Source organism: Maniola hyperantus, chromosome 13, assembly GCF_902806685.2.
Source record: "Maniola hyperantus chromosome 13, iAphHyp1.2, whole genome shotgun sequence".
Lineage (NCBI taxonomy): Eukaryota > Metazoa > Arthropoda > Insecta > Lepidoptera > Nymphalidae > Maniola > Maniola hyperantus.
Window position 1 is genome coordinate 5,034,155 of NC_048548.1, and position 25,040 is coordinate 5,059,194.

Consider the following 25,040-nt stretch of genomic DNA (forward strand, 5'->3'; position numbering starts at 1 on the left):
ATTCAATACAAGTAAAGGCTCTCATGCGGGTTTCCTCACGATCTTCCTTTTCCTTCACAGCTAAGCAAGTGATATTTAGTTGTTACAATGGTATTAAACTCCGAAAAGTTAGAGGAGTTTTAACAGCGTTTCATAAAGTACCTATTATACAAATTGAGTCCATTGCTACTGGTGGTTATGACTTCATAGTAAGTACCTCCACACTACAAGTGCTTTCTCGAGTATGTTTCCTTATGTATCTAGAGCTGCCTAAAACGTTGCTCTTCATATGAAAGTTTGGATGTTTCTTACTCCTTCGCACCACAAATATTTAAAGAAACAATTTGGATTAGCTAAATTAGTAACAAAGATACCATATACACTGATTCTAAAGTCTTCGCAGACAACGTCATACCTAAACAGAAGCTGGTAGTGCCTAGTGGTATAGATTAAGCAACAGTCAGTGGTCACTTACTCAGTTATCATAATTTTTTTTCAGGCAAATGTGATACAGTGCTGCATTCATTTCTTCATCCTGACAAAGATATGGATTGGGATATGTTGTGAACTCTAGCTCTTGGACCCCGTGCAGAGACAAATAAAATAATGAACGGTGCCAGATTAGATTTATAAGAAGCAGATGGTGATATAATTAAAATGTCAGAATCTAATCTACTTTAATAAAAGCAAACATAAAAAATCATCAAACTGTTGTTTTATTTGCCTAAATAATTTAAATTCCAAAGTAATTTCCAAAGCTAAATCAATTAAATCAGAAAATGATTTGACTTTTGGACATTACTTTGGGGAATAATAATTTTAGAAGAAGTCCCCCGAAGAGCCTAGTGGTTAGGATGTCCACCTCTGAATAATTGAAGGTTGGGGGTTCAATTCTAGGTACGCATCTCTAAGAGTTATGTGCGTTTTAAACAATTAATTATACTTAACTTGATTTAGCGGTGAAGGAAACATCATGAGGAAATCTGCATGCCTGAGAGTTCTCCATATTGTTCTCAAAGGAGTCAAAGGTATACTATTATGTTCAGCCTGTCGCTAGCTCACTATAGAGTACGGTTCTCTTGAGTGTGAGAATAGTTTTGGCCATAGTCTACCATGCTGGCCAAATGCGGATTGGTAGACTTCACACACCTTTGATAACATTTTGGAGAACTCTCAGGCATGCAGGTTTCCACACGATGTTTTCCATCACCGTTAAAGCAATGATATTTAATTATTTACTTAAAATGCACATAACTGTTCTCCAAGAAGTTAGGTGCATGTAAAAAGTACTCTGTGATTCTCATTTTTCAGTGTTAGTATACCTCTATATTTAATGTACTCTGTGCATCAAACCTACTAATGAAAGAGTCATCACATATTCTTTTAAAAGTACTTATGAGACTTATATTAATCTAAAAAATGCTTTTATACTATTATACTAGCTTCTAAAATTAATAATTGATTTCTTATCTAGCAGAAGAATTACTATAGCCTTTTTAATCCCTTTCGTAACTTTATTTTAATTAATATGAGTAGTAAAACGATTTGCGGATAGCTTATGTCACTGATAAAAACACCTCTCGAGTTGTTTCAATGAAAACCTCATTTGACGTAAGATTTGTCGAGGTTCTTATATGACATCAAACTTCAAAACGCGTCCGCAATAGCATTTTTCATACAATAAATTTTATCGATAGTGTAAATGAACTGTCAAAACATTTTTTTGTCCACATCTATCCTTTGTGGACTGTCTCACCGAACCGTGATAGGAAAACCATATTTTGACATTGATGCTGTCATTAAATGATAGATGCAGTCGATTCGCAATCGGCCCGCGGATTGGTTAATGCTCGCTCACTATTGGCCACCATGCATTGTTGCAACAAGAATCGCACAAATTCAGCCAATCAGAACAATTGAGATTGTAATAATGATTGATGCAGGTTTTAGACAATCGCCCTGTCTGGAATTTCAATAACATTGATTGACACCACATTGACACACACAGACCACCGACTCATAACATTTATACTTATGGATGACTTATGGTCATTCATCTAAGATACTCATAGGTACAGAATTTCTCAAAAAAAAATCTAGAAATCATTACGGCTCTGGGTTCTAGTTTTTTTGAGCCAGAAGCCAAAAAGAATATTCTATTATATTTTTTTATGATCCGCCAAATGCTTTCGATAAACAGCAAACAACAAGTGTGTCGTCCACACACTCGTCCACAGTACACACTTGCTGTTGTTGCGTAATATGGTAGCCAACGCAACGCTTGGGAGCGCTCCGATTGGCAGGCATGCCATCTATGGTGTTTGGCTGTAGTTATGTTGTTTGTCTTGTCGTTTAGAGATAGTTTAGGTTTAGACTTTAGAACAAGCAAGAGCAAAAGCTTTGTTTAGAATTATAGACTGAATGCTGTTATGTCGAGTTGATCCGACACGACACAACCACTGGAAGGTCATCTTGGGTGTACTACGTAGTAGTACTTCCAACTTCTTTGTGGCTGAGAGCTGGTTGACAACTGTGTACACTGTACAGGGCATAGAGATAGTATACAGTACAGGGCCTTTTAAATAGGTACAAGACGTATCCGAGTTTCGTTATTTTACAGATTTCAGTTTCGATACTGGCAACAAAAACATTCTTTAGGTTTGTCTGTCATTCAGCCACGTCATTTTTGCTTGAATGAGGAGATTGTTGAGTGTTATTTTACGCGGCGTCTATTTTAACTATTCCGTAAAACATTAAATCATGAATATATTTCGTTTACTCGCCGACTTATCCCACCTGTTAGCTATAATTATACTGCTACTTAAAATATGGAAAACCAGATCATGTGCAGGTAATCACAACCGGCATATTCCTTTTATTTTTCAAGTGTACAGTGTGTAATATTGTTCTATTGTTTTGTTAAATATTTCAGGAATATCAGGAAAATCGCAAATACTATTTTCCGTGGTATACACGGCGCGGTATTTGGACTTGCTAACGGCTTACGTGTCTGCTTATAACACCATCATGAAAATAGTCTTTATCGCGGCATCTTACGCTACAGTGTATTTGATGTATGTCAAATTTAAGGCCACCTACGATCACAACCACGACACATTTAGGATTGAGTTCTTGTTGATTCCGACTCTGATACTAGCATTGCTAGTTAATCGCGAATTCACAGCATTGGAGGTTAGTATAGTTCATTGATCTATAATAATACCAAAACCTTATTTATAGCAATTAATTTCATCACGAACGATCATTGCGTATCCTCTTCTAATTACAATTTGAATAATTTTTAAAGCAATTATTAGTACATCACATATAGGTACACAATCTAAACTTGATCTAATATTTTACTTACTGTATTTTGATTAGGGTGTTACTTATCCATTAATGTGCCAACATTATTACGAGGGAGGGATATTTCCTCTGAGGGAGGGATTCTGTTGTCTATTAAGATGTGCTGTCATCAATGAAGATCTTTACCAAACTAAAATAAGACCAATTAAAGTAAAAGAGAATCTTAAATTGGTTGACCAATTAAAAGCAATGGAATCAATGCCCACTGATTACAGATTCATCAACTGAGCTGTTGAACTAAAACACAACTTGTTTTAAAAACTAAATTTTAAGTGAGTGGCAAAAGTTGCAAAAGCATCCAATTCATATTAAAGGACATGAATAAAATTCAAAATTTAGATTCCATATTTTATGTTTGTTTTCTATAGGTAGGTACATGAGAACTGGTTTTCATAAACTGAGCTAAAAAGTCTGTTTTTGTGCACCCGTTTATTGTATACTCAGCTAATACTAGTATACTCAATTCATAATTGAATAGAGAACCTCTTCTCTGGCTATAGTACACAGAAAAAAAGTACTCAGTTCATTGGGGATTTTCTTCACAGGATAAACAATTTTATTTTAATTATAATTATATTTTGCATAATGACTTTTTGACAATCTCACTTTATGTTTCAGGTTTTATGGACATTCTCAATTTATTTGGAGTCGGTTGCAATCTTACCACAGTTATTCTTGGTGTCCAAGACTGGAGAAGCTGAAAGTATCACATCTCACTATTTGTTTGCCCTGGGCTCTTACAGAGGTCTCTATCTCTTAAACTGGGTGAGTATTGTTTAACATCGTATTGGTGTTTATCTTGATATTTTTTTATTACAAGTTTGAGAAAAAAAAATGAGTTGGTGTCATTAAAATCTGTTTTGGCTTCCTCATCATTTTTTTAGAAAAACAAGTAATATATATATGTAGAGATCTGAGAATAGCATGACAAGAAAATATGTCTTGTGAATATTATCATCATCATGATCAACCCATCGCTGGCTCACTAATGAGAATGGGGGTCTCTCAAACCCCTCTCAGTTTGGTCATAGTCTGCAAACTTGGTCAACTTCACACATCTTTATAGTTACCGAATTACTATTTTCTGCTGATAAAAAAGGTATCTTTGATGTTACTCAAACATTATGCTAAATTACAATTTCAAGTTAAGTATTATTAATTACTAGCTAACGCGACTTCGTCCACGTGGAATTAGGTTTTTAAAAATCCCGTGGGAACTCTTTGATTTTCTGGGATCAAAAGTAGCCTATGTCACTCTTCAGGTACCCATCTGTACCCATGCAAAAAATCACTTCAATCTGTTGCACCGTTGCATGATTGAAGGACAAACCAATAAACCAACAAATAAACACTTTCACATTTATAGGGTACTGATGATAGTACCCAGTAGGAAACATTACCCACTGAACTTTAGAAAGAGACAATAAAGCAGAAGCCCTACCGCGGTTGTTTGACAGCTACAATGTCACGATCGCAATCATCTCTGATTGGTTAATGCTCACTCACTATTGGCCACAATGCATTGTTGCAACAAGAATCGCACAAATTCAGCCAATCAGAACAATTGAGATTGTAATAATGATTGATGCAGGTTTTAGACAATCGCCCTACAGCTACACTGTCGGTGACAGTTGATTGTGTAAGGGATTGTACTGACTTATTGTTAAATTGTTTAGTGCTCACAATTTGACAAATAAAATATTTATTTGTTTGGTTTCATCTCTGTTGTTGAGACTGACAAGTCTGCGACAAAACGCATACAATGCTATACAAAGCAGAAACTGCTAATTATTTTTTTCTAAAATAATGTTCATGTAAATATTACTTGTCATTTCAGATATACCGCTACATTGTTGAGGAGCATTTCGAGCCTATAGCGGTAATCGCTGGTGTCGTGCAAACTGTGCTGTATTGCGATTTCTTCTACCTCTACATCACTAAAGGTAAATAATGATTACTAGTCTCCTAGTCTAATAGGTGTGAGTAGTATGCCAAAAAATATATGTTCAAGCTGCTGCATTTTATTTTAGTCGACAGTGCAGATCAACATAATTAAAGATCAACAATAAATCATCTATTCAGCTGGTAGCAGTCTAAGAAGAAATAGTCCACTTTATTTCAGTGTACATTTTTTTCTGAAGTGAGAGAAAAGATTTGCACCCAATCAGATTTGAAATTCACATCCACTGCTTCAGTCGAAAAATCTAACTATTTTTATTTCTCTTTTATTCTCATTGTCTGTTTTAATAAGATTGCAACCTTACGGTCACTCAACAGAGTTTTAGGATGTCAAGCGTAAAAAGTATAATTATTATTTGGCTGAAAAAAAAACAACACAAATTTACATTAAAATCTAAGCTCCCCTGTTGCACCTTTTCCTAAACACAAGGGACAATTGTGTGCATATAATCAGGGTCAGATCTTGCACTTTTGTGAAAATTTATAATTTTGCTTTTTAAAATTTATAATTTTAACAATTTTTATATGTTTATGTTAGTTTGTACTCGTAGTTTAATTAGTGTAATTGGTTTTATGGGCGTTCTAATTAAATAATAAATAAATAATAATAATAATAATATACCACAAAATACTTAATGGTACCTTAAAAATACAAACCTCACTCTGAAAAGACGTTTAAATAACTATAAGTATTGTTATGCTTCTGCTAACACTGCACTGCAGCCTAAAATTTAACAAATACCTCTCTTCTATCATGTAAACTCTCTCATCTCTCTCTCTTGTTATATTTTTATTGTTTATGATAGTTGATGTTTTTATTTATATTGTTTCAGTTCTTAAAGGGAAGAAACTACAATTGCCAGCCTAAACCACACAGCGATTTAGCGTGCAATATAAAACTGACAAGAAATGTCTTCAAGTATATTTTATATAAGTCAATAATTAATTACCTAAGAACCTAGTTGTACAAGTGACTCTTTGCAGCTGTGAAAACATTTATTATGAAGCGTTTGTCATTATGTTTACTGAAACCATGTACTATTGTTACTTTGTATACTATGACTTTGTGATTCCTTTACTAACTTTACTTTATCATAAGGCAGATGGGCGTACATAGATTTTGTAGATAGGGGTAGAATCAATAAACATTAACTAAACGAAAGGGCCTGATGGATACTAATTTAATATTAAATTAAAACCAAACAAGGATTTAAACAAAATGATTTTCGATATACAGTACGCGGCAGAAAGTAATGTACATCAACCTTTAGAAGGACATAGCGGATTTGTAGAGTGTTGGCCCTATTGTTGAGACCGACAAAACGTCATATAGGTATGTGACATATTTATATTATACTAGCTGTTGCCCGCGACTTCGTTCGCATGGGTATAGGTTTTTAAAAATCCCGTGGGAACTCTTTGATTTTCCAGGATAAAAACTAGCCTATGGCTATGTCCTTCTCCGGGATGCAAGCTATATCTGTACCAATTTTTGTCAAAATCGGTTGAACGGATGGGCCGTGAAAGGCTAGCAGACAGACAGACTCACTTTCGCATTTATAATATTAGTATGTACTAGAATCTTTTTAGATGATGCCCGCAATTTCGCGTGCGTGGATTTAGTACCAAATTTCGTCTTCGACCAAATCTTTCACCAAATTTCGTTAAAATTGGTGAGAAGGTAGTACTTTCGTATATTTTATAATTTAGTATGGATTAGCAAGGTAAAAGTATTGAAAAATTGTGAAGCATTCTGTAGATTGAAATGATTTTTATAAGGAAAAATTATGCAATTTTTATGCATATAGGTTCCAGAAATATTAATTGTACTTTCTTTTATATTGAACTAGCTAAAATAAAATTACTTAATTCATTCAAATTATCTCTTTTCCCCTGCCTTGTCTAACAAGTATGCCCATAGGCCATAGGACTCCTATGTTTACAAAATTGGTTCTTACGGATATCGTTCATTAATTTTGGAAACCAAAAATACAACTAATTACTATTAAATAGTTAATAGTGTGCATGTCTTACCAAGTTTTATACTGGAATCCTAATTACGAAACTTGCCGTCGCAATCATTCCTGAGATTGTCAATAATCTGTGTGGCAGATCTGACAGGGCGCATGGTCTAGTAAAAAATGTATAAGCATTCAGGCGCGCGTCAGAATTTTACAAACGGCGCCAAGAGTTAACTTTTTCAGTACAGACTACTGAATACGTCAGCAGTATCAGGCGTGTGGTAAATATTGTGAGTAAATATCAGTAGACCTTCGGTGTAATTTTTTCGACGGCTGAATTTTGGTGCTGTTTGTGCTACACGTACCTATTTTCAATTGTGATAATAGGTATATGCGTTGCGATCGAGTATGGTATGCGATCACCTTTATCAAAAATACCATTGATTAATTCGGCCAATAATAATACTTATTGCGATAGTCACATTGCTATAGTCGCAAGTTTCGTAATACAGGGACTGAAACCATTTTAGTATTACTTAATAAGGGCCATAGTAGACACGATGCTTTTAGCATCAGCGTTGGGCGTTTTAGTTGCTTTTCGGAAGCTCGATGCTGTGCTTGAATGATCCACTCCGCAATAATGAACAGTCGCAGCGATCGCCTTTTTTCTCGGAAGCTCGATGCCGCGTCCGAACGCTAAACGCGCGATTTCAATACCTCCTCAAAACGTGATGCAGACAAAAAAACGCTGATAGCCGATGCTAAAGGTATTATGTGTGCTAGGGCCCTAAACGACTTGTACTGCATATTTGACATGGCCACGACGTTTTGTGGACATGCCATATTATTATTAACTTAGCGGCGTGCGTTTTATGTGATGCATCGAATGTGTGACACAGTTAAAATAATTTAAGTATATGTTAATATATTATTTCTTAATTAAATAATGAAGTTTTTTGTATTAATTAATTACCTTATTTACCAATGACCTATTTTATACGAACGAGGATGATACTAAATGTTAAAGCTTGAGTTTTTTGACAAACATGTCTTTGAAATGATTTTATTGAATTTAGCACAAATAATGACTGGCTAGCCACGCCGTACATTCTGTATGGACCATTTGACGATACTGCTATTGCTATTTCATTTTCAATATCGTAGAAAATGTTATAAACGTGAAACAGAAGATTCGCGAAAGATTTTTTTAAAGTTCACAGCAAAACCCAAGCAAGGACATTCCGTAAATCGGTAATAGTTTGAAGGGTGATTTTTTTTTAAATAAAATGCCTTTATAGATGACAGATTACTTGGTAATAGCAAATAATTACTGTTTTCTAATAATAATTAATTACATAAACATTTTAAATATGGTGGTACTACTTAATTTTAATTCGATTTTGGAAGTATTTATTTTTATTACTATAAAAGTAGATACCTACCTATTGTGTTTGAAATACAAATAAATTCGTTGAAAATCGAATTCCATGTTTACATAGGTAACTGTATTTTAGTAGGTACCAAGTATTTTTTTGCAATAACGCATCTGATGATCTTATTTTAATTTAAACATTATATTCTTTTAATTAAATGATAAAAGTTAAGATCAAGCATTAGAATGTTATTAATTAAATTAAGATCAAACCGTTGGAAAGTTTTTAAATATAGCCTAAGATAAGATTCTAATGTAAAAATGTCATGCAATAAGAATTAAATTTGGAAGTGAAATTGAACTTGTTTTTTATTGATAAGTTGGTTCAAGTTAAAAAAATATTTTTAAAAAATCTACGAATTTGTTGTTCTAAACCATTATTTTACTTACTTAAGTTCTAAAACCACTTTAACTAAGTAGGCACATAACATTAGATCAAATCAATTTATTAAAAGAAAAGATGTTAATTTTTTTCTTACTTTTTTCTTGCTTTCTAACAAAAAAAAATATAGATTTGAGAGCAAAATGTAGATTAAAAAAATATGTCTCAACTCTCAATGTTTTCCACATAATAAAGCAGCATAGGTGTCGAAATCTGCAACATGTACTTGTTCCTGTAACAATAAAATAATTTAGTTACTGACTACTTTAATACGTATAATAATAAAATTATGTCCCAGTAAAATCAGATCGTTGCGTCAGCGCACTTAATTAAAAATTCGGACACAGTTTCTGACCGTCGTCGACGAGCAAAAATCGGCCGCAGATTGAAAGCGGGTCGTCTGCGTTAGATTTGAACAATGATACTAATATTAGGCTCAATTCACACTAGGTGTGAATTGAGCCTCTTGCGACAGGCGTAAATCTCGCGATCATTGCTGTCAAACGTCCGGCTAGAGAGAGAGCAATAGCCACAAAGCAAAATAGGAAGAGAGAGCAAATGAACTGTCGGATTGCTACTGCTTTCGCGTTGCTGTCGCTGCTGCAACGCTTTACGTAATCACCCCGCGCGATGGCAGTGGCGCGGCGGGCGCTTTTACTGCGTACAGTGTAAAAGAATTTTAAACTTTACTATATATAATTTTATACTTCATTTATATTATAATATTACTAATTTAAAAGACCAGTATCACTTGAGAAGCTCGAAAAGGTTGCAGACGCGCGCAGCGGGCCGCGTAGCCTCCAGCGGCCTCGCTGCCCCGCGCGTCTTTTCAGCGGTCCTGCCCGCTTAGCCACGCGCTCCTCGTTTTGCTCGACCCCCGCCGCAGCCCGCAATTATAGTGATGTGCCGAGTCGGCTATTTTTAGGATTCGAGTTTTCTGTTACTCGTTAAAATCATTTTCAATCCAAACACACGAGTTTGCTTGCCGAATTTAGTGCTTAGTGGCGCGGGCCTAGTAATTCCTTTTCGATTACGCGGCCTGCTCTTTTAGCCACGTCGCATCGTCGTTTGCCGGCCACTGCCATCCCGGTTTGAATTGAGCCTTACGGATCTTAAGAATTAGGTGATAGCGTTAATTTAGCAGTTATAAAACAAGTGTCAACGATAAAACATGGAATGAATAATGAGTTTGCTTATTGCTTATCGCCTTATCTGGAGTACACGCCGCAATTTAAGAGGTTTTTTGATAAGCGTCGAAAATTAAGCTGGTTGTAGATAATATACTTATACACGCTTTGTCGGGGTTTGATTATATTATTATTGACCGTGTCCGGAGCCACAGCCTTTGAGCAGCAGTCAACGCATTGCGGCACCGCGGCCTCTGATAGATAAAATTATTTTAAAGCCACGAAGTATGGCGATAAGCGACATGAAATTGTCAAGCAATTCTTTGACTGCGGAAGAAGCTATTTTAAGAGAAGTTTTCCTAGCGCGCTCCACAGTAATTTCCATTTAAACATAGTCTGGTTCTTGTTATTGAATACCTAAATAACCAATCTCAAACCGAATAAAATTTTGTAGACATCTTCTAGAAACAAATATGTGTCTCTGGTTTGCCAGATTTCCGTAAAAAAGTGTAGTTTCAAAATTATAAGGGCTCAAAGATTCGTATTTGGAGCGCACTACAGTACGCCGCCGAAAGTAATGTACATCGACATTTAGAAGGAGATAGCAGATTTGTAGAGCGTTGTCCGGGTCCCGGTCATTGAGACCGACAAAACGTCATATAGGTATGAGTGACAGAGATAACGCTCTACAAAGCCGAAATGTCATTCTAAAGGCCGATGTACATTACTTTCTGCAGCGTACTGTACTAAACTCTTCTTAATTTGGAAGAGGCACGGTAGTTTTATTAAAGAAAAAAATCCATATTGCCCCAACTGGGAAACCTGGACCTGAACTTTATAAAACATGTTATCAAAAAACATTCGAAATTCAATTAGAAAATATAGTTTCGTTTGTGATTGGTTAGTGACTGAAAATAGTTAGCGCCCACTGAGATTTTTAGCTCCATCATTTGTATGGCATTACGTAACAGAGAGAGCGCAATTCTAACTTCTTTCCGTGGATAGGGTATAGTAACCCTCGTAGCTTTAGTTTTAAGTTTGCGTAATAATTATCACCACTATATCTTACAAACCAACATCTGACTATCAAAAAGAGTAATTTATTGTACCTATTTTGAATAAATCATTTGACTTTGACTTTAATTTTAAAAATGGTTTGAACTTTCAATAATCTTACCTTCAACATAGTATTGCTGTTTAACAAATGAAAAATCCCATTTGAAAGCGTATTTTCGTTTAGTATTGCTGTGTATGTTACTCCCATGTGTAGGTTTTCTTTGATCTGTAAAACATAACTTTCATTTGTTTGTTGACCTCATTGACCTTTTAACAGACCTCTGTGGTCTACAAGCGAAAGGATCTAAGTTTGATTTTCAAAGTATGGGCAAACAAATTAATTTGATTTCACCCTCACCACCTGGGTGTCAGGTGCACTTCGACAGTCCATTGTGTCAGATTCTTCTTTCCACGCACATGCAAACTGTAGAATCAATTCCCATCGGCGGTTTCCCACTAGATTACAACATAGGGTTATTCAAGGGGTGGACCAACAAATTCCTGAAAGGCCGGCAACGCATCGGCATTCCACTGGTGCTGCAAATGTTCATGGGCGGCTATCTCCCTTTATACACTGTAGTCTGTGGGCGGCGGTAATCACTTAACATTAGGTGATCCGCCTGCTCGTTTGTTTGCTATTTGTATTTAAAAAAAAATAGAAATGTCGATTTGTTTACCTGAAGTTGTAAGGGCAGCGTAAAAGTTGGAAGCCAACTGGAAATCTCCTTAGAGCTCAGTTTGTGGAATATCAGTCGAGCTAACTGTTTCAGCGTACTTAATATTTTCTCATCTGTGGAGCAATAACAATTTTATAATATTCTCAATAAATAATAATAACTAAAGTGAATAGAAATAAATATAATTTATTTATTTTTTATTTTAATTTACTTACACAACATTACTTAATTTCAGTTAGATTTTAGAGACTTTCTTACTTACCCCTACACATTTACACTTACACTTACACACACACACACACACACACACACACACACAAACACACCCATAGTTTTCCTTTGCAACAATCTAGGTTCATACGTTTATTTAAATGTAAAACGTTACAGATCAACAACTTTCTTTAGTTTGTTTTATTTAATCCTAATCATTAGTCTCTATCCACACTACTGTAAAAGTGCATCTGTTATCCTCATTACTGTAAATGTTAATCTGTCTGTTTGAAATATTTCATGGAGGGCAGGCCCAACCCAAAACACACATAACTCTAAAAAGTTAGAAATGTGTGCCTGGGGTCGAAACCCCGAGCCCCCCAAAATGAAAGTTTCTACCCTAAACCACTGACTATCACAGCTTCCTTAAGCTACAGGGAACTAGTTTTTATTAAGTTTATTTCAAATTTGGTTACCTCTAGTCATACCTTCGCTATCCAATGCAAAGGAAATTTTGTAAGGAGCCATTTTATTGTGAAGTCTTAAGTATTCTTCTTTTGTAGCATTTGAAATGCCATCTAATAAAAGTGTAAGTAACGCTTTCTCTAATCCCATGTTACAAGTCAGACTAGATGTTTTAGTTTTATTCTGAAATAAGAAACCATAACATATTATCAGTTATTACTTTTATTAGCAATCAAAAAAAGCTAAGGCTGAGGTAGTTATTTTGTTTAGCAATAATTTCTGAATATATAATTTTCGTTGAAAAAATAATACATTGGAATGGAAATCTTTTTCCTTAAAAAAGTAATTTGGGCTTCTTAGCGATAAGGCTGCCTATTTTTGTATTGCTACATTCTATCATACAGTTTTCTCATTTTTTTTGTGTATAAAAATAATAATGTACAATTTCATTTTGTTCAGCCAACACTGACATAATTAACTGTTTTTAGTATAAGTTTAAAAAAAAATTAAAACTTATCTAGACATGTACTTAAAAAAAATGCATTTTTTCTCTTTAAAGTTTAAAAAATAAATAATTTCATTTAAATCTATTTATGTTTCATTATCTTACGTTATTATTATTGTTCAGACTACTGCTGTTAATACTGATTGTTTCTACAATTTGCGGCTCCCAATTAAAGTTGGCTATGATATTCACATCAGCACTTTCTTCTCCTTGCTTCATATCATTTATACTGAACAGACTTGGTGTGGTTGTTATCTGTAAATATGAAGTACATAGTGAATAATAAACAAATAAGTACCTAATAATTTAAGTTTCAAAAAGTTCACCCCCAAAAAGAACTTGGCAATTAATAATAGAAAACTTCACAGATATGTCCAGATTTGCAACTAGCGTGGCCCCCTCAGTCCCTCTCGCTCAAGCAGATTTTCATACTTGTGAAATGTCATTCCTTCTACACTTCACGTTGTTTGTCAAATACTCACGTACAAATACATTTTGACAAACAAAAAAAATGGCCACGGTGATAAGGACAAACGGAGCTTAAATGCATTTAGCTATCTCGCTCAAACAGTAAGTGTCACAATAGGGCTACTTCTAACAGTCCTTATTCTGAGGAAAACTTAATTCCAACAAAAAACCTAGTAGCTTAACAGGTAATAAAAATACACAAAACCTTACCCTAAAAAAACCTAGTGAATCGTAGACAAGCAATAAAAATATAGAAAAGTTTATCCCAAAAGAAACTTTTGAATCACAGACAAGTAGTAAAACAGAAAACGTCACTCCAAAGGAACCTTGTGGATCTTAGACAATATTAGAAAGAAAGAAAACTACACTATAAAATGAACTACTAAATCAAAAAATAAAACAAAATTGAAAACAGTAGGTACTTTTAAAATAACATATACTTACCGAGCTCCACCAATATTTCCTGTATCTTTGCCACTGTATGAAATACTGCATCACATCTTGCTGTGGTACAACTAAGTTCAGCTTCAGCTCTACTCTACTTTTTGGCTCATAATGATTATTCCTAAGTTCTATTAATATTTCATCAATATCTATTGATTGTGGTTTGATCAAACCATAACAGAATTTTTGAGATTTTAATGCTTTGTCTTTATTTAAGTATACAGGGAAATGTTGTACAGTTTTACTGTATATTGATTTCAACCAACTAGTGTAAATATTTTCTAGTAAAATCTTACTTGGTTGCTCTAAACTTATTACTGTTTTTGTTTTGACTGAATGTTTTAGATTTAAAAATGTTGCTAAAGAAGTAAGCTTTTGGATTTCAGTTTTCATTTTTCTTTGCCTTTTGTGTAGTTTTTATTTCTGGTTGCACTTCATGTAGTGGGATGTTGCCCGGGGGTGCAACAAAATAGTCATCTTCGGTCACAGCAGCATTCTTTAATATATCCTTTTGACAATTGCCTTGGGTTATTTTGTCCTCTCTTAAAGTTAGATTTCTGTGAAATGTTAAATAATATAATATGTCAAGACAATTCCTGATCAAAAGAAATCACGATGGACTTACAAGACGTGCCTATCTGTATGTCTGTTATCTTTACACAGCTGAACCACTAAAACACTATTCTTAATGTTTTACACAAAGATAGTTTGTACCTAGGATACTTTTGTCCTGGAAAAGAGCTCCAAGAGGATTTTAAACAACCTAACTAAAGCCATGTTCATGAACAAGATATTTATTAAAGAATACAGTAATTATATATCCTTCTTTATAATTTCTATAGTTTCTTGGCAGCTCTTAGTAGAATCTGTATTCCTAACCAGTGGTTGTATCTTTACTTGTTATAGGTATGCAGAAAAAAATTTGCTTATATTTTCCACTTTTATAATTTCATCAAACTAGCTGACACCTATGCCTGACATGGTAAATAATAACGTACATAAAATCTGTTCAGTATTTTTCTGCCGTTACTTTGTATTATATAGTCTATAAATGGCTAAAAAGAGAAGAAAAAGGGGCACTTACTCCTTCTCTAAAACTGTATAAAGAGGTTCCACCCCTGTGGTGTCTATATGAAGAATTTTGCCTGCAAAAGCTATCGAATCCTCTAAAACCTTAACACCTTCGTCAGTATCGCATTTCACTAAGGAAAGTCTCTCCAAAAGGGCTATTGTGTTTGTATCAACTTCGGTTCTTTCGTGTGCTTTTTTCTCTAATGTTATCACTGGATATGCAGGTACTTTTGAATTGAACCTTCTAGGTTGCAATATATATTTGGTTTTACTGAATGTCTTGAATGCAAAATTGGACTGCATAACTTGTATTAAATAATCAAAAATTATTATAATAAAAATATTATAAAAACTAAGAATGTGTTATTGTATGTTATTGTTTGACAATTTAATTGACATTGACTGGACATTCCCATTATAGTCTGTCATCATGACATTACACATTTTGTGGCACAGTTTTGTGGTGCTACCTAGCCGTAGACTGATTAAAAAAGCTAGACTAAAGTACTGTGTAACCGCGTGTGAGATAGCGATAGTACGACGTAACGATGAATAACACGACAATTACCATTGTTTAGTAGTCAATATTTGTATAAACCGCTCAACAATATTTGTATTAAACGTTTTTTATGTGAAAACAAGTAAGTAACTAATGAGAAATACAATGACGCCACGAATTCTCAAAGTTTGATTGCATCTAAAGTTGTAGTCCTTAAAAAAATCGGTTACACGGTAAAGGACAAAAAATAGGTTAGCTGCGTCTCTGTTTATCACCTAGTAACTTTATCTGTGCTCTCTTTTTAGTGTGAATGAGAAAGCAAACGTTTCTTTGTCCAGATTTTTTACTCCGTCTACGTACCTAGCTCAAAAATGTGCGCAATAAATGCTCCAGCTACACTCTCCGTCTCTTGGATGATGGGCATTCAAGTCGGAACGTGTACAGCTACTATAGTGGTGGATGATTGGTGGATAGTCTGTCGGTGGACTTTGAAAATGACATTGACATTTTTTTGACTTTGACTTTTGATATATTTTTACCATTACAAACAAAATTTTAGGTTATAAAAGGTTTATAAAGTTAATAAATAGAAAGTAATTAATTCAGGTAATAAATTACTATCAATCATTGTATTCACTAACTTATTACAATAATGCAAGTTGTTGAGCTCATTTTTGTTTTAAAATTGGACGCCGCACCGTAACCTTTTTCATACTCTGTTTGTTTAAATCGTTATGTGGTTATATCTACATTATAAGTATATTGTTGCTTTTTTAGATAATATATTATGTATTATCTAAAATAAGTATTGTTTTTTTATTACAGAAACGATGAAGAAATACGCTCGTGAGATATTATATGATAAATTACATAAAGGTGTAGTGGTTTGCTGTGTGGCTCTAACTCTGTATGGGTCAGTAATCCTTGGAGAACATTTCTACAGATACTTCCGATATGTTAAGCCTCAGATTGAAGCGGCTAAAGCATCTGCAGAAAAAGAACTGTTAGCTGAAGGATCTTCAGATAAAATACAGTAATCACAATATGTAAAAACGTTTAGGATAAGTATTAAATATTTTTATTAGTTGATGTAATGTAAATATTATTTAATAAAATGTTGGTTGGTTGGTCTAAGTAGTGATACTTTCAAGTTTTCTTATTAATTATATCCTAGTAATTTATAACAAGATGCTAGAATGGTGGCCTTAAAATATGGCCTAGAATGGTGGTAAGGGTAGTGTTGGTAGACCCCTACTAAATGAGTCACGGAGCTGTTGGATTCAGACAAGGCAAGACAGAGGCATATGGAAATCTTTACAAGACATGTCCAGCTGTGGACGTCTATTAGTTGGCAACAATGATAATGAGTATAACTGTGAATGTTTTATAACTTTCAAGAGACCATTTTGAACCATTTTCTTTTTATAAGAGTTTTCATTAAAGGGAATATTAATAATTATTATACTAAAGTAGAAGAATCTATCGGACAAACAGTCATGAACCACAATTACCTGACTCCCTGTTCTATTATAATTTACACATTGCATACTAGATGGCTCTATGGTGATAAAATAATTATTACCGGCAAACCAATTTTATTATTATCTAAAATATATTTAGGTAAGTAAAACTTATAACTTACTTTTGTTAAATTCAAAAATAATTGTTTTTCATTTTTAAATTAAAACCATTGATATTTCATTTTTACATCTATCAGTAGGTACACCAAGCACCTTTAGCATGTCGATGTTGGTGATTTGACCTTGAAGTTTTTACACATTACAAAATCGCCCAACGCAGCTAAATAAATCTTCACTCTTCACTTTAACAAGTAGGTAGCTTCTCACTGAAACGAAACGATAGGTCGCGGTCTCAATGAGAGCGGTAGGCGGGGCGGCGAGAGCGGAGCGAGGACACGATACCAATCCGCCCAGTCGTTCCCCCTTGCTGTCGTCTGCGCTGCAGGACTGCACTATTAATGATTGCGTACAGTAGGAACGCGGCAGAAAATAATGTACATCGACCTTTAGAAAGAGCCGTTTTCTAGAGCATTGTCTCTATTGTTGAGACCGACAAAACGTCACATTGGTATGAGTGACAGAGACAGCGCTCTACAAAGACGAAATGTCATTCTAAAGGTCGATTTACATTTTCTACCGCGTACTGTACCTTTATTATGTGTCGTCACCCCGTTCCGGCCGCTGCTTACGCCCTGCCTACCGCTGTCGTCGACGCTGCGGCCTTAAGCGACGCACGGCGCAATGACGTTGTTTTAGCAAACAAAATATGGAATCGCGGCACTAGCTAGTGACATACTAAATCCAAACCATTTATTAGAGCGCCTGGAAAACCGCGATGCTTGCGCATTCTCCGAGACGGTTTTCCATAATGTTCTCAAAAGTGGGATGAAATCTGCCAATCCGCACTTGGCCATCGTTATGGGCTATGGCTGACCCTACTCATCCTGAAAAGAAGACCAGTGCTCAGTAGTGGGTGATGGTGATGTTAATGATAAACGAAAACTATAGTGCGATACGTAGCAGTCGGCAATGCCGATGCATGTTTTGTATTCGATACTTCTTCCTCTTCTTCAGACTGCAGACTGTGCCACGAGTCTGTCAAGACTCCGTTGCACATGGTCTGCTACTGCCCTGCTCTAATGCACAAACGTAGCATTCACCTAGGGAAACACATCGTATACCCTGAGGATGTTACTTCAATTCCAGTCAAAAAAGTGCTGCTGTATCTGGCGGCCACTGGATTCGACAAGAAAATGTGAAGTGTATGCACACAATGGATCGGAGACGGTCGAAGTGATACATGGTATTCAAGAACTTACATAACCCCAAAGTATAAGAAGATCCGAGACTTTCGTCACTCTTTTATTTTTTTCTGATGTTGAAACATGAACACAGAAACCGGGTTATTACCCCACTTGATTATTCATTTACAGGAAGGAACCGATCCGTTCCCACGGACGCTAATGGAAAGGTAATCTATTCAGACGTGGTCTACCCACAGTACACACGGTCACGTGGCGGGGGATGAAAAACCTCGTCGAAAAGAGATTAACGAGAAGCGTCGGACTGAGCATTTTTAATTCGAAACAGATCGGATCCAGTTTTGAAATTTTCCGGGATATACTTACCTACCTAACGTCATGTGACTTTAGGTAATTTAAGATAAGTAGGTACCTACCACAAATAACATTATTATTCGTAGGTTACGTTGGTTTGTTGGTTAGATATAGGTAGGTATTGGTTAATCAATGGGAAGGTAGGATAATAGGCCAAGCAGGCCTAAAATAAATAAAATAAAGCCTTAATAGTTCAGCGGGTAAAGGAGTGGACTGGAAACCGAAAGGTCGACGGTTCAAACCCCGCCCGTTGCACTATTGTCGTACATACTCCTAGCACAAGCTTGACGCTTAGTTGGAGAGGAAAGGGGAATATTAGTCATTTAACATGGCTAATATTCTTTAAAAAAAATGAGGTCACTAATTAAATTTTACAAAACTTAAATGGTACTGAATAGTTGAACTAGATAGGTAATTTGATTAATAAAAATTAAAAATTTATTTCTACCTATTATAGTACATGACAGGTCGAGATGGCTATCGGAGAGGGAACGCCCCGCACAGCCGCATATCCCCCGCGCTAACCCGCTTCGGGCGACCGCAGTTGACGTGCGGGTGTGCGGGGCGTCCTCTCCCACCCCATACCCCGATTGCCATCTCGACCTACCGCGGACTATACCTAATCAACGCACAGGTCAAACTACTGGACGGATCGGGCTGAAATTTGGCATGCAGATAGCTATTATGTCGTAGGTATCCGCCAAGAAAGGATTATTGAAAATGCAGCCCCTATAAGGGGGGATGGAATAAGGGTTTTAAATTTGTGTATTCTACGCGGATGAAGTCGCGAGCATAAGCTGGTTAATAATAAAAAAAACAAAATGGCCTCCATGAAAATTAAAAAATTGTTATTTCTTTAACGATGATACCTATGGAACCCGTCGTGTCCGAGTTCGACTCGCACTATATTTTTATAAAATTAATATTATTGAGAAAGCTGCCTGTTTCGCGACCGGGTCGTAGCATATTCTACATGCTACGACGCGTAGCACGGATCTACGCATCATTCGTGACGTTTATTAAATTTTATAAAACGTTAGGAAAAAATGAAGATTGGACAATGCCTACAAAGCACAAGCAGTATTCTACTCTAATATTCCCATGTATCCCACACATTACATCCCTTTGCAGCTCTTACAAATCGGCGTAGATGTAGACTATGAACTGCAGAGTTGTAACAAACTAGAGTTCCAAATCCTGCCCGGTAAGGGAAATCGCTGGGCTTTTAACTTTAAATGGATTTTAGAATAGGTATAGACGTAGGTATAGGTAGGTACACACGTTGTTCAACATTCGAATTTATTTCTAGTTTTAGATTCAGATAAAGTTTCTAAGCAGAATTTCAATTTTATTTGTTAGTTTTTTTACCGGATCTTGTACTCAACTTGAATATTGAGTTCGGATTCAAATTTTAATAATCCTACTTAATATTATAAATGTGAAAGTGTGGATGTTTGTTACTCAATCACGCAAAAACGGGTGAACGGATTTGGATAAAATTTGGAATGGAGATAGATTATACCCTGAATTACACATAGGCTACTTTTTATACCGGAAAATCAAAGAGTTCCCGCGGGATTTTGAAAAATGTTAATACACGCGGACGAAGTCGCGGGCATCGTCTAGTTTCAAATGAATTGTAAATTAAAATCATTAACATTAGTTTTGTTTCTATCCGTGCGTGTGTGCAAAACCTCCCCCCACCCACCCCCCGATTGCCATGTCGACCCATCGCATACTATACATGCTATTTTATTTAGGTTTATTTTAGACTAGGTAGGTTGTGGCGCTAACGTGCCATTCACCTAAATCGAGCGAACGTGAGAATCGTGAAAGTGAAGCAATATCCGGACAAACGCTTTCGACGTGTGTTCACGAATTGCAAACGTTTGATCCGTAGATATTTCATTCCACCTATGGTAGATACCTACCATTCCAAATAACATTTTTGCAATTCTTGAAAATTTGTCACCTATAGTCACTTTGACTTCTATCTGATCGTTAACTACCTAGTCTTAGCATATAAATAATCAAGAAAAGTACATACGCCTTTTCTTATTGTAACAAATAATTTAAAATTAAATACATAAGCCTCCTTTTGGGCTTCGCCGTAGTCGGGTCTATTTAATTTGCGTTTAACTTCGCTACACCTACAACTACAATTGGGCTTCTGAATCAATATCAAAAACACATTTTTTATACCGGTATTTATGATCTATTAGGCGTTTTCAAAGCTGTCTGACTGATATAACTTGTGTGAAGATGCAGTCCAATAAGTAACATGGTAACCTAGTTATAACTGCACTGCCCTTTCTTTTCCAAAGGCCAAAAATCTACTGTTCTAAAATTAACTTAATTATAACCATGGATGTACGAATTAATACCTTATTATTGTTATAACTTTAAAATTGCGTTAATGACCTATTTATTCCAACGTCATTATTATATCCACTATCCAGTTAGAGTTCAAAAATATATCCAAACAAAGTTAAGCACACAAATGCATGATATCCGAGCTCTTTTATGTTATGATGGACATAATCCTGCACGGATAGATCAAAAGTAGATAATTGCAACGTTTCTTTCACAGTTTACAGAAGGTTATTGCCTATATCGAAGGCTGTACTAATAGTAGAATAATGAAGGTAGGTATCAGTTTTCCAGCATAACCTTTTAAGTCAAGAGGGAATAGGCATCTTCTAGGCAAGCACACTCCATCTTAGGCTGCATCATCACTTGCCTCCAGGTCTCATGCAGACAAACGCTAGTCTATAAATTAAAAAAATACAGCTTGTTTTTTTTACTAATTGACAATATTTTTTTGTGGAAATAATATCTAGGTATGTATTTATATGTTTTTAATGTTGCCTTTATCAGGAAATGTTAATCAGCCTGACTGAACAGCGCAATTAACCGACGCCTGAATTTCACCGCCCATTATCCAAGGTCCCTAAAGGAGACGCGTAATCGTATTCAGTATTCATGTTCATTTATAGAAATGCAAATTATATTACCGAAATCAATTTCGGACAAAGGAATATAACCGCTTTGTATTGAGCGCGCTTGGCCGAAGCGGTCCACGAATGATTATAAATTCTCCGGTCCGTTATTCACAATTGGTCGGGTGCACTGACAGGCGAGATAATTCGTTAAGTCCTAAGCTACGAGTACTGTGTAGGTCCGATAACGATTCAATAGGATTTTCACAGTGAGCCAGTATAGTCGGCGCTTTTCGCATTCGCAGTCCCGTCTACCGCTCGGTGGTTCTCATATTTTTTGATCCATAAAAGGCTTGATGCGGAGGAAATAAAATGTTTATGACAGTGGAGACTTATGGGATTTTATTGTTTACAATATCATTATTGTATACAATAAACAGCGAAGCTACGAGTTTTTCTAGCATCGAGGGCAATCGACCAGATAAAGAAGCCGGATTCCTAAACTAGTTTTTCTTTTAAAAATTTCTTTTATAAGCACGAGATTACGTTTTCATCACATCATTTTACTGTTTATTTTTGTATTGAAAACTGTCAGTGGCGAATATGAAAAACGAACGTTTTTTGCAAACAATTTAAGAATACAAAGCTACATTATCGTGTATATCCCGAAGTTCTTTTGTGACAAATTACGTAAAATCCTTCAGAAAGAAACAAGACGTTATTAAGCGGCGGGTCATTCCAGCAGACAAGTTCAACGATCCATCATCCTTAATTGCTTCAGCTCCCAGAGCGGTTGTCCGCGTTATTTGATTATTACTTATTCATTCCTTTTGTCTCCCGCTCACTAATTGTGTCTGTGGAAAATTAGGTGCAGTAACAGTGGACTTAAAACTTTAAAGTTAATAACTTAGATTGAACCTTATAGCAGCATCTAACTCACAAACATACCTACCTCCTCCTTCAAACTTTCTTTGACATATTTTTAGCAGGATAAAAACGATTTCGTAAGTATTTACGAAAAGTTATTACAAAAATTGCTTAGGCTACATCATCACTTGCCAGCAGGTCTGATTGCAGCCAAGCGCTAGTCTGTAAATTAACAATTAAACCGGCCAAGTGCGAGACAGGCGAGTTAGCGACTATGTATGGTACATACAAATAGGTATTTATATTCCTCCTACATCAATGATTTAAACAGACACCATTCAGTAGTCCGATAACGAGACAAAATTTGACAGGCGGAAAAATCTGTAGGCGTATTGGCGCGTCGCTATACGCCTGATAAATTTATTAACCCCACGTTAAACGCTATCATGCCATGATGTGACCTTAAAGTATTAAAGTCAGACTCTCGGAAAATACGCATTATCAATCTTTATCAATGGGATTATTTACGTCGTGCGACGGGCCAACCGAATGTGATTAACGGGTGTGCCCACGACCTAATAAATACCTACTGTGTTGACTAAAAACGGGATAAAAATTGAGATTTATGGCTTAAGGCACATTGACAGAGAGTAGAGAGAGAGAGTTTTCCCCTCCAATTATAACATGGGATGGGTACTTTCAAGTCAAGAGTGAATAGGCATCGTCTAGGCAAGCATGCTCCGTCTTAGGCTGCATCATCACTTGCCACCAAGTCTGATTGCAGCCAAGCGCTAATCTATAAATTAGAAAAGCGTAAAAACGACCCGAATCATCAAAACATTTAAATACAACAATTTTGTCAGATTCCAACTAATATAATAAGGACCATAGACCATAAAATCATCTATTTATGAGGACTAACTAAACCTACAAATCTTAGTGAAGTTTTTAAGAAGAGGTAGTCTCATGGTTCTACACAACACAAACAGCCCCTACATTAATAGAAGCTCGAAAAGCTCATATTCTGTTCCAAGTAAGAGACGACTTTAGATGCTTAGACGATAAAAAATCTCGCAAAACTTTCTGAGACAACCTAAGTATATTGGGGTTTGACTAGATTTGCACCTTTTATGCTCGTATTTGGAATGGAAACAAATGGCACATTTATAGCACTACTTCGTATTGGGCCCTATTCAACGAGTGTACGTGAGTGAACTAACGTGTATTGAAGGTGAAAGTAGTAATATCCGGACAAACGCTCTCGACGCGCGCTTCCGCTTCGCAGCCGATGGATCCACGATTTATCTCATTCGAAATTAAGGATTTTTCTGCAAAGATAGAAACGTATCTTTTCTTTTTATTCGTTCCTGAATTCTTAAAGCCTTTTCGAGAATAAATTATTATTTTTTCTTAGATCTCGGCTGATAGTTTGATCGAAGAAGCTTATGTTCCAATCACATTAGCTACGAGTACGTGTAAGCTCCTTTGTTGATCAGTATTTATTCTTTGTGGATAGGTAGTTTCTTATCATAAAAAGTTGTTTTTTTAAAAGATAAACAGCGAGCAAACGAGCAAGAGGGTCACCAGTCACCAGGTCACTCTTGAACATATTCATGGGATAATTATACTTATAAAGGAACCACCAATGCGTTCACAGTTGAATTAATAAATATAAGATGCATATATGTACATAATTAACTTCTTCTAATTAAATATATTTGTTTTTTATTCTTTAAAACGGAAATTATTTCTGACAATGGGCAGAACCCACGAATAGGTTAGTAATTGGTGTACTTAATGAATCGTTGTCGTCATCGTTTAAAAGATACAAGGACAGGAAATATATATTTTGCTGAACAATGTTCGGCGACTTTGTCCGCGTGGACTACTGAAATTTCAAACCCCTATTTTACCTCCGTAGGGTTTGAATTTTCAAAAATCCTTTCTTAGTGGTTGTCTACGTTATAAAAAGCTATTTGCATGCCCAGCCAGTCCATTAGTTTGAGCTGTGCGTTGATAGATCAATCAGTTAGTCAGTGAGTCAGTCAGCTTTTCGTTGTATAATATGTACATAAACTTGTGACAACATCTATGTATTAAATAAAATTAATGGCACAGTACATCGCACAGCAGTGACATCGCGACGTGCAATTCATTTCAACTCAGCGATCGCCAACCCGTCAACCCGAACGTAGCGATTAGGGCGTGCCTTTGAAATGAACAATGATTGTTTATTCCAACTCAGCGATCGCCAACCCATCAACCTAACATGGCGATTAGAGGATACCTTAGAAATGAAAATGATTGTTTATTCCCAACGAAAACGTCAAAAATTCCCTCGTCCATCCATCCCTCATAGGCACTGAAATGGCTATAATATAAAAATGAGTAAGCTGGAAAAGGTGTACCATACAACATGACAGTTATATTTTGTGCCGATTCGAAGCACCCAACTAAAACATGTAAACAGGGTACCGGAAATTGAAATTAGCACTTG

At 35.7% G+C, this 25,040-nt stretch overlaps 3 protein-coding genes across 5 annotated transcripts in view; 1 reads left to right on the forward strand and 2 right to left on the reverse strand.

Annotated features, from left to right (window-relative positions):
• waw (Translation factor waclaw) overlaps positions 1 to 25,040 on the reverse strand; it is a 70,827-nt gene that overhangs the window by 12,556 nt on the left and 33,231 nt on the right. The gene's annotated exons all lie outside the window — the stretch shown is intronic.
• On the forward strand, positions 2,690 to 8,230 carry KdelR (ER lumen protein-retaining receptor). Its single transcript, XM_034974479.2, has 5 exons — positions 2,690 to 2,830; positions 2,912 to 3,171; positions 3,964 to 4,110; positions 5,183 to 5,288; positions 6,138 to 8,230. Exons 1-5 carry the CDS (start codon positions 2,740 to 2,742, stop codon positions 6,170 to 6,172), a joined length of 639 nt encoding a protein of 212 aa, XP_034830370.1. The 5' UTR covers positions 2,690 to 2,739; the 3' UTR covers positions 6,173 to 8,230.
• Positions 6,445 to 15,485, reverse strand: LOC117987529 (DNA polymerase subunit gamma-2-like). Of its 3 annotated transcripts, XM_034974557.2 has the most exons (7): positions 15,116 to 15,485; positions 14,465 to 14,588; positions 13,225 to 13,374; positions 12,638 to 12,797; positions 11,940 to 12,052; positions 11,384 to 11,488; positions 6,445 to 9,311 (listed from the first exon to the last, which is right to left on the reverse strand). In XM_034974557.2, exons 1-7 carry the CDS (start codon positions 15,403 to 15,405, stop codon positions 9,252 to 9,254), a joined length of 1,002 nt encoding a protein of 333 aa, XP_034830448.2. In that variant the 5' UTR covers positions 15,406 to 15,485; the 3' UTR covers positions 6,445 to 9,251. The 3 variants fall into 3 exon arrangements, with proteins under 3 accessions (XP_034830448.2, XP_034830447.1, XP_034830446.1); XM_034974556.2 differs by lacking the exon at positions 15,116 to 15,485 and having other exon boundaries at positions 14,032 to 14,568; XM_034974555.2 differs by lacking the exon at positions 15,116 to 15,485 and having other exon boundaries at positions 12,626 to 12,797; positions 14,032 to 14,568.

Bases quoted from the DNA above. Each gene is read 5' to 3' on its own strand.
- KdelR (XM_034974479.2), top strand. From the start codon at position 2,740: ATGAATATATTTCGTTTACTCGCCGACTTATCCCACCTGTTAGCTATA. The intron at 3,172-3,963 runs GTTAGTATAGTT...TTTATGTTTCAG, and splicing joins GCGAATTCACAGCATTGGAG to GTTTTATGGACATTCTCAAT. The intron at 5,289-6,137 runs GTAAATAATGAT...ATATTGTTTCAG, and splicing joins CTACCTCTACATCACTAAAG to TTCTTAAAGGGAAGAAACTA.
- LOC117987529 (XM_034974557.2), bottom strand. From the start codon at position 15,405: ATGCAGTCCAATTTTGCATTCAAGACATTCAGTAAAACCAAATATATA. The intron at 14,589-15,115 runs GTAAGTGCCCCT...AACATTTCACAG, and splicing joins TATACAGTTTTAGAGAAGGA to AAATCTAACTTTAAGAGAGG. The intron at 12,798-13,224 runs GTAAGATAATGA...TTCTTATTTCAG, and splicing joins GTCTGAACAATAATAATAAC to AATAAAACTAAAACATCTAG.